The sequence below is a fragment of the Electrona antarctica genome (assembly GCF_951216825.1).
Source record: "Electrona antarctica genome assembly, chromosome: 7".
NCBI lineage: Eukaryota > Metazoa > Chordata > Actinopteri > Myctophiformes > Myctophidae > Electrona > Electrona antarctica.
Genome location: NC_136812.1, coordinates 43530582 through 43551184, shown reverse-complemented (window position 1 = coordinate 43551184; position 20603 = coordinate 43530582). Strand labels below are relative to the sequence as shown.

The 20603-nt window shown below is 45.3% G+C and overlaps 1 protein-coding gene across 1 annotated transcript in view; it reads right to left on the bottom strand.

Moving 5' to 3' along the window:
* Nucleotides 1-20603, bottom strand: part of adgrl2a (adhesion G protein-coupled receptor L2a) — a 161977-nt gene that overhangs the window by 79752 nt on the left and 61622 nt on the right. The window contains 1 exon segment of the mRNA XM_079506221.1: nucleotides 1-212. This exon segment is cut by the window's left edge and continues 2 nt beyond it. Coding sequence (XP_079362347.1) covers nucleotides 1-212 — 212 coding nt within the window.

The following is a 20603-nucleotide window of genomic DNA, read 5'->3' as shown; positions in this document are numbered from 1 at the left end:
TTGTGACATGATCTTGAAGGCGTCGGGCAGGTAACAGTTGATGTTCTCCATCTGGAAAGGGTCAGCGTCGCAGATCTTGTCATCTGTCCGGCCGTAATTGGCGCTCTCGATCATTATGACATCACTTCCTGGACATCGCAGGTCTATCGGATAGCCCTCGCAGGACAGCTCTCTTCGCACGAGGCCGAATGGCAGAGCAGCCCGGCTAAACCCTAGGGGAGAAGAAAATAGAGGACAGAGAGAGAGAGAGGGAGAGATAGAGACAGAGAAGGAGGGAGAGAGAGAGAGCATTTTTTATCAGTACAATTGGAAATATAAGGGAGATGTGTAACTGCGTCGTTGAGCAACAATCTGGCAGGATTTGACAATTTTGACTTTGAGCTGAAAATGATGACAGTATAAATAGCAGGCTTGACAACAGCTCAAGTAAAATGTGTTGAAATATGCGTTTCCAATGACCTGAATGTAGAGCTGTCCTAGGTTTTTGGGGGATGGATCGATATATCGTGCAGACATTTTATATGTCAGCGGGACTGGCGGGCCAATGATGTTAGTACTGTATCGGGACCGACATGCCAGTAAACTGGTTCTGAATGTGGATCAATCATTTACCCGTAGAGTCTGCGGCAGCATACAGCCTACATTATGACGCTGCTGTCTGAGCCCACCTGAGCCAGTCCTAATAACACATTCATACAAAACGTATTTCTCACTCACACACACACACACACACACACACACACACACACACACACACACACACACACACACACACACACACACACACACACACACACACACACACACACACACACACACACACACACACACACACACACACACACACACACACACACACACCAAAGTCTATCAATGGCACTGTATGCCTGACTGTACAACACAAGAGTGGCATTTAATCCATTTCATAGCACTGACAATTGAAGGGAGGCTATTGAAAAGTTTGGCGAGGCTGGAAGAAGAAAAATGCGGGTGGGGAGGGTTCAAGAAAAAAAAAATCAATATTGTGGCTTTGTGTTCCATAAATGTGAACACTGCCAAATAGCAGAGCTTAGGGTCAAAGTGAACTGTTTTGCTCCATTTTCTCCAATTCCAACGAGGGACTTTTTTTTGTGTTGTTGTCAGGACAGCTTTCCCAGAGCTACATGTCAGAGCTTTATTATAATAGAGTGGAGTCAAGCCAAAAAATATGCACCTTAATCATAACCAGAGCTGCCCCTCGGTGGAATTTCAATACACCAGAGGCGTCGCTCACTTATGACTTCTGCGGCTCCACATCCACATCCACCGGTGACAAAACAGGGGCAGCTTGAAATTCTGGGCCTCATGAATGCATATCACAGTGGATATATAATAATACTGAATAAACAATGACACCTATAAACTATAGGATCTTTGAGAGGCCCTTCGAAAACATGCATCCTTTTTTTATGTTTTTTTTTGTGGCTTTCACCTTTATTTTATATTCTTTTATGGAGGGACAGACAGTAGGCTGACAGGAAATGGGGAGAGAGATGGGGGGATGACATGCAGTAAAGGCCGTCGGGATCGGGAGTCGAACCCGTGGCACACTGCCAGACTGGGTTACCAGCCAAGGTGCCTGGACCGCTGAGCCATGGCCCAGGCCAACATGCATCCTTTTAACCACTACTAGTTCCGTTCCTTCTTTCCCTCTACACCAAATCACTTTGCCGAGAATAGCCGATGTGTACGAGCTCACAATGTGTTCATGTTGCGGCGCGTTGTGAGCTTGTAGATATAGCCTATTTTCACACTGAACTCACACTGAATATATGGAAGATAGTTTTTATGTGGTTCATTTTTTTTTTTACTTTTCACACCTTAATTCTGCATTATGGATTTACACAGTCCAAGAGAACTTTGTTACCTTGCTGGACGTTTAACCCATTTTGGGCGGGAACCCCTTTTGGTGTTTTAAACATTATGTTATAATTTAGCTATTGAAAAATAGCAGATCTACAAGCTCATAGCGCGCCACCGAGTGGCGCGCTATGAACTTGTAGGTCTGCTATTTTTTTTAAATCGTTAAAATGTGCCTCAAATCTTTCAGAAAATTGTCATGATTTAGAAAACTGAATGGGTTAAGTGATAGTGTTGTTGGCTGTACATGTGATGTCTTGGTTGATGGGGAGGTCCACACAGTGTTTACAGACACTCTCGTTCCCCTAATGAGGCACAGCTGAGTTCACAGACTGCTGGTCTGAAAAAAAACTAAATGGCCTAATTTGTTAGTGAGATTGGCACCTGAAAAACTGATTTGATATATATATAATTACCCAGGACCTTTTCTTGTCACGCGTGACATTCTTTATGTGATGTCTGTTTTGTTTGTAAACCATTGACTGGCGCTCTGCCGTATCGGCCCTGCAAAGGCTAAAGTAATTTTACCTTATCGGATACTTCATCAATGAACACCAGCCAATACAATTACCAATGTCTGATTAAATACGGTGTTACACTTGGAAGGGAATTAGCATTCTGTATTGTGCCTCCTTGCCGGGAAATGCTACGGTGGTATTTTCGCAAAGGAAGATAAATGTCAGTTTGTGTTGCAGTTTTCCCCGGCTAGTGCACCAATTAGGTGCTGCTGCTTATTTGCTCAGCATTAACCAAGACAGACTTGAAGGTAAACAACTGCTGTATCTCTGCAGCACAAGGTAACTGTCCTGGCCTATCTTACTGTCTGTGAGGCTTTATTTGTTTGGGAGCACAGACTCACAGGGGAAGGATCTGGTTTTATTTTCTCTCTCTCTCTCTCTCTCTCTCTCTACTTGCTCTTTTTGACAACAAACTTTCTCATGTGACCGCCAGGCATGAAAAAGCACACGCTTTCATGTATGATAGGATTCAGGAATACTTCAAAGTTTTTAGTTTTTTCCCCCAGCTTTCTCTCTCTCTCTCTCTCTCTCTCTCTCTCTCTCTCGTGTCAGTAAAAAGAAAAAAGAAAAAGAAAAATCAGGACGCTTAAGGTGATGCACAATGTATCGGAGGTGTGAGAAGAGATGGCGAGGCAGGAGAAACACAAGCACAGAAAAAATGAAAACGCTACATGTGAGAAACGGGACCCATGACAAGCAATCTCGCGCTCATGTCAACGCATTGCAGCATAGCTCCATCAAAAGTCACCCACCACTCCATGTAATAAGTAAGCCAACCTATGTAATACATCAATCACTGCCATATTACAATTTTTATACTTGTACAGCAGCTTGAGACGAGTCCCAGTATAATGGAGACATTTGTCTATTGCTTTTCTGTCACAGGCCATTTCACAGAGAGAAAAAAATAAAAAGTCATCCCTTGAACTGAAGCCATGTACTGTACGCTGAATCAGAGGCATTTTAAAAGCTTTTTCGGTTTTAATACTTTCTTTGGCTCTTTCTCTCCAGCATAGAAAAACACTCAGTCTGCATGATCACAAGTGATGCACAAATAATGCTTTGAATGTCTTTCATCGTAAACAAGAGGCGGACATGTTTTGAAGCAAAGCACATCGTCAAGGTAAAGACAAGAAAAAACACATTTATTCCATAGCAGTGCACACCACTGTAAAACACCATGTCCATACAGTACAGGCTATAAGGGCCAAATGAGTCTGAGCAAACACGGGCCAATACCGTTAGATTATATTGTGCATTACCTATCCCCCTTCGTATTGCCTATCCTATACCCACTAAACAACCACATCATACTTAACCCATTCAGGCCTGACGTCGAAATTAAAAATATTTTTTTTCTAAATCATGACAATTTTCTGAAAGATTTGAGGCACATTTTAACAATTTTTCAAAAATAGCAGACCTACAAGTTCATAGCGCGCCACTCGGTGGCGCGCTATGAACTTGTAGATCTGCTATTTTTCAATAGCTAAATTATAACATTATGTATGTAACCACCAAAAGGGGTTCCCGCTCAAAATGGGTTAACCTTTCTACAGCTGACATGACGGGTGAAATATTAATTCCAAAAGACAAACACATTCAGAATAACACAACACATTTCACCAAACGGGGCAGGCTGATTGCTTTAACAGTCTCCCCCTTTCAGCAGCAGAGATAGGACTGCATGCTAGCGACTAGTCTCCCTACACTACAGAGGTCACATAGATTTCATATGGGCCAATTCTGTGGCAGCCATGTATGGCTGAGTGGGATACATTAGCCAGCACTGGCCCACTTTGTGGCTGGAAGTGATCTGGGTTCTTTTGGCCACGCACAAGGCCTCCCCAAGTTTGATCTCCAAAATCTGCGGCCAAACCCACCCATGCACCGTGTCCCGAGAACGCTGTTAAAACACTTAGATCACGTCTGCAGCGGCTTTCACAAAACGCCTTCTGGTTTCGCGATTTAGAAAAGGATGCAGTCAGTCCGCTTAAGTAGAGAAACAGAGGCTGAAGAGGGGGGGGGGGGGGGGGGGGGGGGGTATATGCACTAGGCAACAAGATAAGGAAAACTCATGCAACTCTTTCCGCTGCGCTGATGACAGGCGCTATAATGACCATGCATTTTCTTGTTCGGCTTTCTTGGAAGTCAAACACAAAAAGTGCTGTCCTTCCAGTTCCCAGTCAGCACTAATCTATTCACCAGCTGGGCTTGTACTGTACTACATCATAGAGTCGGAAGAATGTTCGCAAACATTGTCCAAAAGCCTCTCTGAATTGATCAGGCCGCAGGCTGAACTACTTTCTGGCCCTGGATGCAGAGCGGGTGGGGTGGGGTGGGGATGCAGTGACTGGCAAATCGATACGCGAGCGGGGGGCGGTAGCAGACAGTCCAGCAAAGTGAATCTGATTTGCTGTTGCCATCTCTACAGTTGACCACTTAACCCATTTTGGGTGGGAACCCCTTTTGGCGTTAGCATTATGTTATGCTTTAGCTATTGAAAAATAGCAGATCTACAAGCTCGTAGCGCGCCACCGAGTGGCGCGCTACGAGCTTGTAGGTCTGCTATTTTTGAAGAATCGTGAAAAGTGACATGAAAGTGTTTGAGAACAACTGACATAGCTTTTTCAAGAAAACAATCAGGATTTAGAAGACATTTGTAGAAACGTTCCCAGGTCAAAATGGGTTAAACCATATACTTAGTTGATCAGGGCGCCCCCAGGGCTCGATACTAGGTCTGTTCCTTTTTTTACCTTAATGCCAAATTTCTTCACTGTAAATAGCCTAATCTACAAGCTCTAACAAGCTCACCATCTACCTGCTCACATCGCCTTGTGAGCTTATAGATCTGCTATTTTCATGGAATGTTCGCCCCCAGAATATAGGGCTGCTAGGGTTCATGTGGTTAAATAATGAGAAATAATGATTACGGTATGGTCTACGGTTAATGCAACAAATACGATTCAATTCATCTAATCCATGTCAAGGAGCCCCAAAAATATATGTATTTGGCTGCCGACCCCATCTGAAAATATGTAGTTCCAGGGACCTCCCAGAAGCAAAGATTTGAGTTTAAAACGTTCGCTCTGAAAGAATATATTCAAACATTTGGGCCACATTTTCACAAATTTAAAAAAATAGCAGACCTACAAGTTCATAGCGCGGCACCGAGTGCCGCGCTATGAGCTTGTAGATCTGCTATTTTTCAACAGCTAAAGTACAACAAAAGGAGTTCCCACCCAGAATGTGTTAAAATATGGTAATGTGGAAAGATGCCTCAAATGTAAACCCAGCACGGCAGCAGTCAAAAACATACCCTTTCCTTTTGGAATATGGAACAAAGGCAAGCACTAGACATATTTTACATAACGATAACATTCGATTACAAAAATGTCTAATCTAATTAATTTCTCTATTGGATTGATTAATGGATTATTCCATCAGTCATTTGATCCGTGCAGTTCAAGTCAATTCAAATGTATTTAGGCTATATTCTCTACACTATTCCAATTACTGCGTTTCACAGCAGATGTCTCCAGCTGCAATGACCAAATAGATGTGGTCATTTGCCCGATCCTATATAGCCATTATGAGCGCTCAGTAGAGACGTTCGCTGGTCAAGGAAGGAAGAAAGAACAGATGTATGGGCTAATTTACAGTGCTCTGCAAAGCATGTTGGACAACGGAGAGCTTCTGCGCAGCTGCGCCCCCCTTTTTTTTAATAAGACCTATTTCTCTCTTTTTATTCATAAAGGAGGAGGCAGCTCACAATGACATCGATCACGCTCTGGCACAACAATGCACTGCAATTACAACAGAATAATATGATATTGGCAAATCTAACATAAACAAAATTCAATGCTTACTGTCTCACTTCACAAAATAATGGAATTATTCAAATGAGCCAGAAACGTAATCATTATTTTGGTCATGGAGCTATTAGAATAATAATTCAAGTGACACGCAGCGCATATTATTTACTTTGCATATCTCAACGGACTGCACATATTGTAAAGCACATCAAGGCCTCTACAGTGTGGTTTGTTTGAATGTTGGTCTACTTATTGTCTTTTTTGTTATTTGTCATTTTCGTTTGTTTTTCCTTTGTCCTGAAGGGTGCACTGAAACTCAATCTAGGACAGTACTTAAATTCTCAACCTTTTCTGCATTGGGGCCCCTCCGTGGCCCACCCATCTGAACACATAACATGGCAGCCCCTCTGAGGCCCACCCATCTGAACACACATGCCAGCCCCTCTGAGGCCCACCCATCTGAACACACATGCCAGTCCCTCTGAGGCCCACCCATCTGAACACATAACATGGCAGCCCCTCTGAGGCCCACCCATCTGAACACACATGGCAGCCCCTCTGAGGCCCACCCATCTGAACACATAACATGGCAGCCCCTCCATGGCCCACCCATCTGAACATAACACGGCAGCCCCTCTGAGGCCCACCCATCTGAACACACATGGCAGCCCCTCCGTGGCCCACCCATCTGAACATAACATGGCAGCCCCTCTGAGGCCCACCAATCTGAACATAACATGGCAGCCCCTCCGAGGCCCACCCATCTGAACACATAAAATGGCAGCCCCTCTGAGGCCCACCCATCTGAACACACATGACAGCCCCTCTGAGGCCCACCCATCTGAACACACATGGCAGCCCCTCTGAGGCCCACCCATCTGAACACACATGGCAGCCCCTTTGTGGCCCACTCACTGAACACACATGGCAGCCCCTCTGAGGCCCACCCATCTGAACACACATGGCAGCCCCTCCGTGGCCCACCCATCTGCACACACATGGCAGCCCCTCTGAGGCCCACCCATCTGAACACATAACATGGCGGCCCCTCTGAGGCCCACCCATCTGAACATATAACATGGCGGCCCCTCTGAGGCCCACCCATCTGAACACATAACATGGCAGCCCCTCTGAGGCCCACCCATCTGAACATAACATGGCAGCCCCTGAGGCCCACCCATCTGAACATATAACATGGCGGCCCCTCTGAGGCCCACCCATCTGAACACATAATATGGCAACAGATATCGTGTGCATTTTCAGAGCATGTATATTTTGATCAATCAATCGACTGGATTGGATCAATGGAACTAACATAGTATACTGTAAGATATTACTACTTATTGGTTGGTATCACAAAAAAAATAAAAAATAAAATACCATGACCTTTTTATATTATCATTAAAATCTTAGTGTTTTTCCAATTATTTGGTGGCCCACTAGCAATATCCTCCCGGCCCACCAATAGGCCCCGGGCCCCAGGTTGGGAACTAGAGATGTGATCCAGGAGAATGCAGACAGCTCATTAGAGTCACTAAGAGCACTTGTTGCTGTATTGTGTTTCAGAGACCTTTCCCCCCCCCCCCTTTTCTACCTCTGAGCTTTGTGCCACGACTGCTTGGCAACAAAATGGACAAACAGGTTTTGACACACACACACACACACACACACACACACACACACACACACACACACACACACACACACACACACACACACACACACACACACACACACACACACACACACACACACACACACACACACACACACACACACACACACACACACACACACACACACACACACACACACACACACACACACAAACCTTAGACACACATGACCTTCACTGACAATTTTCCCTGGAATTAATTCGAGAAAACACACGCACGTGCGCACATGCTGATGCAAACCTAACACATCCCCTCTCTTCTCGTAACTGCTAGCACATTCCAGACAGCCTCTCAAGCCGTGTGATCTTCCCCTACGTCTCTCCCTGCGACGTGTACCGACAATCACAAACACAGGCAAAATAAAACTACCGCTGAGAAGACGAGGGACGCCTATCAAACGAGAACGGAAGGGGGGGGGGGTCTAAAAAGATGCACCCGTCACACTAATTAGATGACACGGTGCAGAGGATCAAGGGATGGTCAATAACATATTATGTGGAATGCTCAATCCGGTGGCCATGGCAACCGGGCACCAGCAGCAGCAGCAGCAGCAGCAGCCGCAGCAGTAGCAGCAGTAGCAGCAGCAGCAGCAGTAGCATAATTGGTCAGATCCCTATCATGGCCTTGTTGACACTCAGCCTTATCAGGCATTCTGGTCAGTCCACTACCCCCCACAGCACTCCATTCTGGTCAGTCCACTACCCCCCACAGCACTCCACCGCCACAGTAGCTTTTCAATTCCTCTCCTCTGGCTGTGTTGAACCCACGGAGTGATCAGGCGCCTATGTCACGGCACAATGGCGAGCATTCAGCGGGGGCCCTACTCCGACTATAATTAACTTGTAAGCCCTAGTAAAAAAAACACTATAGTGACTATATATATATATACCTTTTGTGCTCCGATCGAATGGAAATTAGAATGCAGCCAACGGGGTTCAAGGTGGTGTTTAGGGGGGGGTAGAATGGCTGCTGTATACTCGCTCCTCTTGATTTTAGCATCAGTCAACCTTAACCACGCCGATGATTGTGTGCGGTTGTTGTTATGCCCAAACATGCCGCTAATTGATTCTGATTGGTACGAGACACCTGTTTCTGTGCGTTACAAGACTTCATTGCACCAATGGAGCGCCCTCCGCTTAAAGCTTCCCATGGTGGCATTTAGCATTATGTTTAACCTTTCGGATGACATTGAGCCAATCCGTCGGCTTATAGGAACAGAGACACCGTTAATACATAAGGGGGGGACCTATTCGGTGAAGTCTCTCTGGTGCTATAATGTTTTAATTCATTTTTCCCTCCGTCGAGCCAAATCAATTGGAAAGTGACCATCTGCCACGATATGAGTGTCACTGAAGCGGAGGTAATGAACAAAATGTCTTCCTATTTCACACAAATGGGGAGCCATTAGTGTCTCTTTCAGCCATGGAAGAAGCCTCTTTGACTTCACAGTCCTGTACATAACCATCACCAAACATACATGGAACATAACCAAAGGGCCGCGTGCAGAATCTGTCTTAACGGGTCAATATGGAATGTGGGGCTGAGAGACCAGGCTGGGGCTCCATTTTCGTCACCGCTAAACTCCTTATCCCTAAACTTCTTTGCCTTTTTTTTTACTATTTTGCAAAACAGTTTTGAATAGTTAAAATGGCCAGTCTACAAGCTCACAATGTGTCAATGTAGATTGGCTAGTTGAACTATTAAAAATAGTAAAAAAAAAAGGCAAAGAAGTTTAGGGATAAGGGGTTTAGCGGTGACGAAAATGGAGCCCCAGATCTCAGTCAGTCTCTGTCGATAGCAAAATTCTGACAAGCAAACCGCAGTAATAAGTAAAGACACTGATAATGCAAAATATTCCACATTTCTTTTTCCCCCACCCCGTACAGTAAATAGTTGTTATATTGAAAAGGACCCTGTGTAACTGGAGAACCCGGGGCTTGTGGAGGAAGACTTGGGGGCACAGCAGAGGCGTATCAAAAGGCCCATTCAGCCGCTCACACCACTGCCATTGTGGCCCGACGACAAAAGAGCCCGCCGGATTATTTTGATGTGAAACCAGATAATTTTTTCTGTCGAGGGCCAATGAGGAGTGTGACGGGGACGATCCTGATGCTTGTCGTCTACTGTTAGCACGGCCCTTTGATTCTCCCATTGTTCCCCGACGTGGACTAACCCAGCTGCTTGTAAATGAGCTAGCGTCTTCTTGCCTCGACACGCTGTTATTTCCTCAGTCCTCTTCCCCGGGACAAGGTGGCTTGCTGGGTGGATTTTGGGGGTAAAAGGAGAGTGTGGCCCCTGGTATTAGCCCAGAGCCACAGGAAGGCACAGTGTGAATCCCCCAGGTTCCGCCACGGCCACCACCCACTCCCCCCGGACCTCGCCTCCGCGAGCATAAGCAACGGAAGTCCACGGAGCAAAAGAAACCTTTAAGTCAAGTCTCTTCCCACAGTGCTGATTCCATAATCCACAGATATCCTTTACAACAGCATGTATTCTTAAGAAGTCAGGTCCACACAGGGAAGGAACAGAGGGAAAATGGTGCATATTTTTCTGAGCTGAATGAGCCAGTGGAACAGCGGGACACGAGGTAGACTGCTGACTCTGTGTAACCATTGTATAAAAAGAATTATACTACTGGCTTGACCGATATTACATCCTTTTGAATTCTTCAACATTGCGTTTACCTCACGACTCGTCTGTTTTTCCCCTCGCTGTGTTGAAAATGTGAAAGGGGTTGTTTTGGCAAACATTGAGACTTACCCATGGCACTTACATACAGAGGTTCTTCTACTCTGTAATTTTGCCTATAACATCTGTGGCATATTAAATGGTTTGAAAACAGATGTTAAAGCTATGACTGGCATGGCACAGGAAACACTGACACATCAACATCTGAACTCATGTCTTTATCACAAATAATGCGATAAAAAATGATGTTTTCCTCATGATCTTCTCATCCCGTCACGATTACACATATAAGTTGCCGATTAATTGTCACACAAATAATTGCGATTAATGATTTAATTGTGAACTCATAAATACAAATTTAATTTCTGGTAGCCTTTTAGATTTCGTAATTAGAAATATAAAGAAATTACTGACATATTTAATAATGTTATACTAAAAAAAAAACAAGAATAGCGGAAATAGCTCTATATCTACAGGCTTACAACGCACCACAAAATGGCGCGTTGTATATTTGCATGAGCATTTTATATTATATTTGTTGTTTGAGCAATTTTCAACATGCAAACGATTATGACGATTATGGAAAAATAATTGCGATTATCTCAAATAATAATAATATTTGTTCTCTCTTCCGCATCATCAGCGCCCTATAGGTGGGGTCGGCGAAAGGGCCTTTCTGTGTGGACTGTGGAGTTTGTCTCATCCTGGTCTGATGGAGGGGAAACGAACTGGTTGGAATAACGTGTTCCTTCCACACACTAAGTCCTAAAGGGGGAACTCCCCCCTGTCAGGTAATAAGTAGCAGCCTGCTCACTACTTAAGTTAAATGTTCTAAAAAGGGGGAAAAAAGCATTAATCAAATTTAAGAATTTCAATTTGATTAGAACATTTTGGACTTTTTGACAAAACATTGGTAATTGGTGGAACACTGCTCCAACAGTCAGGTACCAGGCTGAATGTATCCAGACATGGAGAGGGAGAGAGAGAGACAAGCAAAAGATAGGGGAGAGAAAGAGAAAGAAAGAGAGAGAGGAGAGCACACAAGATAGAGATAAAGACATGAGAGAGAGAGAGAGAGAGAGAGAGAGAGAGAGAGAGAGAGAGAGAGAGAGAGAGAGAGAGAGAGAGAGAGCAGAGAGCAGCCGGAGCACAAGGAACCCAGCCTCATTTGTATTCTCAACCATCCAATACGCTCCAGTTCATTTACATCTCTGCTCCCTCCATAGCAACAGTGGGGGGGCTATCAGGAGCATCTTTGATATAGGTACATGACTCTGAAACATATCACGTCATTTATCTCTCAATATAAAAAAGCACCCCCTGTTGTTTTCCCCTTTGATACTCCGGTGGGACTCTTTCAACGGTAATGTTTACAGTCAGAGACTTTAGATTTTTACCCCACCTATAGTAACCCTCCCTGTTCTCTGACTTGCACTAGTAGGCCAACACACACACACAAAGGCCACATGGGGACGAGAGCGCATGCTCCCTGTCTTTGCACATTATTTGCATACTTTGGCTGACAAAGTCATCCAGTAGTAGCACGGAATTCGTTAGTTTTACCTTGTGTGGTCAGCTAACAAAAAAAAAAAAAATCTATCTACAAATTCCAGGAACCTCTTGTCTGTCTGTCTGTATGATATGTGTGTCCTTCACATATTTCAAGAATCACTCATCCGATCGACTTCACACTAGGTAGGTGTCCTGCTGAAGACCCGCGGGAGTGCAGTGTCGATCGGATGAGCAGTTCTCTAGCCCATTTTGGGCGGGAACCCCTTTTGGTGTTAGCATTATGTTATGCTTTAGCTATTGAAAAATAGCAGATCTACAAGCTCATAGCACGCCACCGAGTGGCGCGCTACGAGCTTGTAGGTCTGCTATTTTTTTTAAATCGAAGAACGACGACGAAACATAGCTTTTTCAGAAAACTGTCAGGATTGTAGAAGACATTTTTAGAATCTGATCTCAGGTCAAAAGGGGCTAGAAGAGGCCCAGTCCGGAAGGGCACGCATATCTCACCAGTTGTTCATCCCATCTACTTCACACTGTATTGCTGTGGACCCGTGGAACTGAGTATGAAGTCCATATATAGGATGAGCAGTTCTCCAGAACTGGCCCGCCGCTCTGAACGGGCATGTGTTCTGGACAGCGGCCACACCCTGAATGGGCACTGCACTAGATACATAAAAAGAAAAGGGGTAAAACAATGCCGTATGTGCAGAATGCACATGGCAGCAGGTCTGAGTGTATCTCTTTTTTTCCCCCTTCTCTTTCTTTATGATGGATTCGATACAGGAGAGAATCAAGCACCGACGAAACTACACGGCACCATTGGGAAAACATGTGCCATTATCGGATTTCATGTACACTTGTATGTAAATCAACCTTTAGGCCTAATTAAGCTCTATGGGGCTCATCAAGGACATAATTCCCCCTTTTTTATAATGCATTATTGACTTCACATCATCTGCACATGTCGGCTGACTGCACTCACACGAGCACACAATGTCATCTTGCCGTCTAATATCGGATAGCCCTGGGGCCAGGCAGGAGGAGTTGGGGGGGGGGGGGGGGGGTGGGTCTTTTTCAGGTCACAAAAAAAGCAAGGACATCTACATGTAAATGTAATGACTATGATGACCATCACACAGTAAATTCTGAGCTCGTCCCACGGCCCTAGAGAAATACATACCGGTTGAGTCTGATCTAGTATACACCAAATTATGGAGAGTGACAGGCACAGGCTGCAGGCGTGTTGCAAACTGAATTATAATGGTGGGGCAAATTCACTTGATTTCTTAAAAAAGAAAAAAATCACACCCGTGTGAACTGAGTGGTGCAACTCCCCTCCCCCCCTGCCCCCCCCTCCTCTCTCTCTCTCTCTCTCTCTCTCATTAGCAGGCAACAGTGCAGCACTATCTCTCTCTCTCTCTGGCACAACAGCGCCACTTTTGCCCCTACTGGTACTCATAGTCACATAGTCACATAGGTGGGTTAACACGGACATTGCTGTTCCTTGGAGTGGTTGCACCACTCAAAAAAAATCTATACATATACTACACAGGTTGGTGTGGTGAATGTGTATTTCTCCTTTGGCTAAATGTTGCTGTACTTACGACTACGAGTTTTGCTTTTTTAACTGTAAACATTATATTTTCGACCACAATCCAACATTCACAGTTGTGTTTTGTGATGACATAGGTATAGCATGAGCTGTGATTGGTTTACTTGAGACACATACAGACAAACTCTGTTTCGTTAGTTTCCGATGATCTTCTGTTGGTTCACTCACTGTGTTTTGTCATGGCTTTCCTGTAGCTCCAGTTAGCTCATAACATTAGCTGCTGTTGCCACTCGCTCCGCGTTGCGGCGTTTAGAGTATGGGTTTTATGCCGTTCAGACTCCCATTGGCTTAGGAGGCAGCCAATCATGACTAGGTCACTAGTAAGGTTGCTAACAGGCAGGCAATCATGACTAGGTTGTGTTTAGAGTCGTCTTTACAGAGGTTAGTAGTGGTGCTTTGCATCTGGCAAAATCACAAAAAAGGTCATTCTGACATTATTTGTATTGCAGATTCAATATACATTCTGGAGCTTGTGTGCCCACAGTGTCCCCCACCGTTCTCTCCTCCGCATCATCAGTGCCCATACCTGAGGCGGGGTTGGCGAAAGGGCCTTTCTGTGTGGAGTTTGCATGTTCTTCCTGTGTCCCTTAGGGGTAGGTACCCTCACAAAAAGTCTTTATACTGTCTCCCCCTGGTCAGCCTGATGGAGGGGAAACGTATTCCTTCCACACACTACGTCCTACCGGGGAAACTCCCCCCCGTCAGGTAAAAAACTCACTCCTCATGGCAGAGGGAGAGTAGCGCCCAGGATTACAGTTTAGGCAATTTTCACCAGGTGAAATAAGGGTTACAAAATCATGGGAAAAATAAATAGAATAAAATAAAGAAATGCATTTTAAGTGGCTGTTCTTTTGTGCAATACAGGTTTGATCGATGCATATTAAACTGATTCCGTGAGTGATTCTGCAAGAAGAATGCCATACTGGCCGCTTGAAGCTGTCGTGGGCCTTTGTGACAACAGGCTCTTCGGAGCCCATTACTCAGCCTTATCAGTGACACGCTTCACACGTTATCAAGTCATCCAGAGTTTAATCATTGCAATAAGGATGTGGGTGAGGCTTGCAAGGCGCATTTGTTGCAAAAGACCTTTAAGATTGGATTTTCCTCGTATTTGCTCCCGACCCTTCCTGAGCTCCACATCGTTTCCTCTCCCCATTGTAAACGATAAAAAAAATTGAGTTGGAGACATTGGGGAGAGGCCAGACTTCCCGCTCTGGCCCAATGGAGCATTTTATGCAGCACGATTCAATAAGGGACACATTCCACCCGTGGGTCAACAGTGTCGGCGCACACGCAAATGAGAGGGGACCTTCTGCTCGCTTCCACCCCCCACCCCCAACGTGCACTTCCTCGGCTAGACCAGACCACAGCAGTTTCCTCTTTCCTGCACCAGGGCAGTCGGGAGGCCCTCTCATGTGTATGCATTTGTGTCACATTATTCAGCGAGTGCTTCCACTGACCCCCACCTGGCATTTTAATTCCCTGACCAACCGGGTAGTCATGCCCCGATGACACTACCCCTGCTGCTCCGGCTGAATTCTTTATGTGCTTCTTATTCAGACCAGACCACAGATCCACCAGAACACGCTGCTGGGTTAGGCCAATTCGTTGTGTGACACAACGCTGTTTTATTCAGAGTGATAGTCTGACACCCCCACCCCCCCGGTCGCAATGACTAACCAATCAGGAAGTAGACAGGCAAATCGACCAATGACAAAGCTTCTAGGAATGCAGATTGCGGCCCCTACATGTGTCACAGAGACTCAATTTTTTGGGGAGCGTTCTACTCATTCATGGCTGTCTGAATGCAAAAGAAATAAAAACAAATGTCATTAACATTTTTACATATTATGGATTATAGATTATTTTCATTTTTCGTTTTTCTTTTAGGTTTTATGACCTCAATTACACCCAGAAAACCTGAACTTTGAACATTCATTGGATTTTCTGTGGTCTGGTATTTTCTCTGTGTCTGTGAGGGCTTTTGAGCTGCAATGAAAACAGGCAAAACAGTGAAAACAGTGACATCTGCTGGCAAAATCAATTGTCATATATGGGATTTGCTGTTTTTTTGGGTGCAATTGAGCTCAGAAAAAAACCTAAACCTAAAACCTAAAAACCTCACAATCCTTTAACTCTATCTCGCTAGCTGTTAGCATGAACCCCAGTTCCAGGGGCCAGCATACGCGTTCACTTTATAAAGTCAGAGCTTGCCCGCCCCCCACACACTCTCGCTACACACACTCTAGTATCATTGGAACACGCACACACTCTTCACCTCTCGTCAGAAGCGTTTACATGGCGGCAGCGCAAAGTACAAAGGCACAAATTAAATCCCGAAATGTGGATGGCAGAAAATCCACCAAGGACAGCGATCCAAGAATCCAACTTATGGCGGTTTGAAAATCCTCCTTTCAACTGCTTTGCACTGTGAATATATTTGCAATCTCATAGTTGGAACGGTGGGGCGTTGCTATAGGAACCGGACCAATGTTAAAGGCATCAACAATTATATAGACGGCGTATACGTTGGGGTACATATATACACCGACTTGGGATATGACGCCACCTAGCATCGACGTACTTATATATACGGACTTGGGACAAAAAGAGTTAAGTACAGTACTCCAGTGCATGTACTGAGTTACTTTACAGTCCACCACTGATAACAAGACACTGTTTCCCCCTTGTTACTCAAAGGACTAATAATTTTCCACTTTTTCTTTTTTCCCCTGTATTACAGAACAAGCTCCATCTGCCATCCCAGGCCTCCTGCCTCACAACATTGGCATTAGATGTGAGCTGGCTTTAGCTAAAATTCAATTTTGCGCCTGTTGCAATTCATCAAGGCTTTATTGGCGATTCATTACATCTCCAAGGCTGAAAATAGTCCTGTTGCCCCACTGTCTCGCACAAATTAGTTTTTCTCTTTTTACTGGACTGGACTGTTAGGACTGGCCTGGCAACAGGTCTTTTTGACGAGGACAGTCTCAGATGTGGATCAGTCTCTTTTCAAGTCCATGGATTCAGCCTGCCTCCCTACCATTTACACTCCCTCTCATCCGTTTCCATCCTTCACATCGTCACAGAAAGTGGCGCTCTGAAGTTCTTAATGAAGGGTTTATCAGATGCCAGGATTTTGGGCTTAATTATTGCTTGTTGGCTACTTAAATGTGTGTGCGTGCGTGTGTGTGTGTGTGTGTGTGTGTGTGTGTGTGTGTGTGTGTGTGTGTGAGAGAGAGAGAGAGAGGGGGGGGGGGGGGATTATGTGCTCCAGCTGTGACACGTCAATATCATAAAAGACCCCTGACTGACATACTAAAAGGAGATTGATTCAAAATGACTTATTTCCTTTGATATCGATTGGTAAACGTGCTTTCACGAGGCAGGACCACAGCACAGGGTCTTTAGTGTTTGTTGAGCCCATCATTTACTTGAGAGGGTTGCCTGGAGAACTGAGGACTGAGCCCCTTGACACACGGAAGCACTCTGGGGTCATAATGACTCCAGAGGTCAAACTTCTGACTCACAGAGGGTGAGGTCATACTGATCCGCTGTCACAACTAGGGCCAGCTCTGACGTGAGCTATGTTTGGGAAATAAATCAGCCGATAATGACTCCTGGGCTTGGAAGTGATGAGCCGCGATAACTCAGCAAACGGGACGACCCAACTAAACAGCGGATTCAGTGTTATAGTTATAGTTGGCTGCTGGCACTCAAGGGACTTATGAATAGACTACAAGTATGATACTACCGAGACCTCTGAGCCAAAAGGGAAAATATGAGGCTGTGAATCCGGCTCCATGAGTGGGCACTCAGAGTGCCTTCATAAGGCTGTGGTCCTAAATCCTTTATATTTATGGTCGTACGTTCACCGCCCCTGGTTTACAGGAGCCTCTTTAGGATTTATGGCGGCTCTAAATCAGGCCTGAAAGCGAGGGGACAAAGAGGATTTCACTCGGGGTAAGAAGGAATATCTCACAGCCTGCTCTTAAGGGTGAAATTGGGAGAAATCTGTGAAATGACGAGCATTTGGAAATATTGCTAAGATCTCTTAAGGGAAATGTGGCCATTACGCGAGCGGTTCCACTGTATCAACGTGTTCGGCAATCAGTTTTCATTGCATGCTTTAGTTTGAAACCCGTAACTGTGCATTTCTCTGCCTCGGTGCACATGCCTTTCAACAGCATGTTCACAATCAAAAGCTATGATTACATACCCCCTTGAACACCTGCACATTGTTGCTGTTTGCGGCGTGCGCATTTTCCACCGATATGGAATGGAAAATTCAAGGTGGCGAGTTGATGACATAAATAGCGGTTCACATAAGACCGCTTCAATCAAAACATTTATCCCTCACTTTCTGGTGCTGCCGCACAAATAGGAGGGGGCGCAGAGGGACTGAAATGACTTGCATTATTTGAAAAATGAATGTAGCTCATTGAGCAACATGATAAATACATGTATGGTTAACAGCTGAACCAATCCAACAATGACTAGTTATTGATTTAGCGGGAGGTGTAAGCAAGGTTCAAAGTAACACTTGAATGTTCTTTTCTAATGGAGGAGACCAAAGTTGAGCCTGTATACGAGTCACATGAAGAGACTGCTGCTTCCTGTGTGAGCCTCGTATTGTAGATCCTAATCACCTTAAAATTCCACAATATTAACGGTAGCAGACAGGAAGCCTCTTTACATTTGCACTTTGACCTCCAATGAGCTGTATCATTTGTCTGGCCTGAGGTGTACACTGTGGTTCCTGTTTGAAATGCTATACATCTACATTGGATAATCAAAAACATTATCCTCGTCCCGACAGCACTTCATCTAGTCTAGTGTGTCAGTGACGTCTAGTGTCTGCAGTCCTACACTGGCCCCTGTGAGTCCAAACAAAAGAACTTTGATAGACACATTGTTATTTCCATTACGATGCCAAGCTCGTGGGCTTTGGCCCAATATAAACGCATGGAGCTTGAAAATCATTATGCAGAGGACTCACATTAAACGATGTATTTTATTTGTTTGCTCAGACAGTATAGCGAAGAGAGAGACGGGAAACTCGGGCCAGAAAAGGGGAAAGTCATGCAACGCTAGGCCTCCAGCAAGAACCGGCATGGGGATATTGTGATTACGTGGTTCGATTCACTATCCGGTCAGCTACCAGCACGCCCCCAAGTTAAAACAACGTCTGCACAGCCCCAGAGGGCAGCTAACATGCAGAGAGGCGTCACAAAATGAGGCATTTAAAATAGAGACCTATCTCTCTGGGAAATCGCAGATCCTTTATACGCATGGAATGCCCACATACCGCCAGTCACGTCTACCATGGCCAGATTAGAGGCAACCAACAGAAAAACGCAAAACAATAAATGCTCCATGAATAATCGTTGTTTGGTCATAGGCTGCTGCACGTGAGATTGATAAGTCATATCTGTTTTCCTTCTCTTTGGTATTCACAGAGCAAGACTCGGTGGCTATCGGAGCATGTTTTGTAGATTCCTTGGGATGTACTTGTTAGAGACCCGCATAATTCTCCCTCTGCGAGAACAAAACGAGACAAAGCATGAGAGAGCGAGGAACAAGGCAGATCGGGAGATGTGGGTAGATGACTAATCTCTGGCGACTCGTGCAGCACCTACTTCCCACCCAGTGTGGGGTGACTGGGGTCCCGTGGGACCGGTGCGAATTCCCATTATCCGCCGAGATCAGTGCAGGGAATGATGGGAAAAGATGGAGGGTTCCACGCAAATGCAGGAAGTTCTGTCACACTGAACCGCTCCTCTCCCCTAGACAAGTTTTGAAACCCAATTAAGGACTACGTATGTAAAGCGCTGGGCTACATGTCTAGGAACACAGCTCTCCTTGTTTAGTTTGTGATGTCTGCTGGTCTCATGACTTAAGGCCTAATTAAACAACTAGCCACAGCTCCCCAAAGGAATGCCTTTTTGCTTCATGTTCATAAAGGGGGTGAAAGAAAAGAGGGGTCTGGGAAGTTATGAAGACAGCGTGGATAAATAGATTCATAAATTACTGTTTGCCATGCCTCTGCTACAAAATGACAAATTGAGAGTGCGGCAAGAGCTGAAACGAGGCATTGTCTCCAGTCGTCTGGACTGCCAAATAGGCGTGATGGCCCGAGATCTCACGATGAGTTATGGACGGTGACAGCAAACAGCAAACTAATGATGCTTCCCAAGGTTATCTCCGACATAAATAACCATTAGGAGCAATGCTGACGCAGCAGCCCAAACCCACAGACACCTGACATGGGGCACTAAAGACGATAAAAACCCCAGGCAAGGGCACTAAGCTAATAACCATTCTTCCTCCATTTAGGGTTAATCTCACATTCTCCGACTGCTACCTCAGCCACCAGGAGGAGGGAGGGGCATGCGTGAAGAATGTTTGTTTGGGTGGAGGGGAAGGGGATGGCGGCAGCATTGGCTCCACCGTGTAGTGTTGATTTTGACAGCTACTTTTGATTGCGACGGTAGGTCGCAGATAAAACCTGAAAAACATGACTGTCAGTCCGTCCGTCTGTCCGTCACGTCTCCATATATGGTTGTCAGTCCGTCACGCCGTCATGGCCGTCTCCATATGTCGATCTGACCTCATCAAACCCTGTAGACTCAAGACACGCCAAAGAGCCACAGGCCCAAAGATTAAGGCCCGGCCCTACCTGAGCTGACCTGTTCTGACATTCCATATGTTGATCTGACCTCATCAAACCCTGTACACTCAAGACACGCTCCATATATGGGCAGACCTCATCAAACCCTGTAAACTCAAGACACTGCCCCCGCTGCCATCCTTAGATCCCCATATATGGAGCAGACCTGTTCTGACATTTAATTTAGGGCGAGGTCGCTTCTCGCCCTCAGGG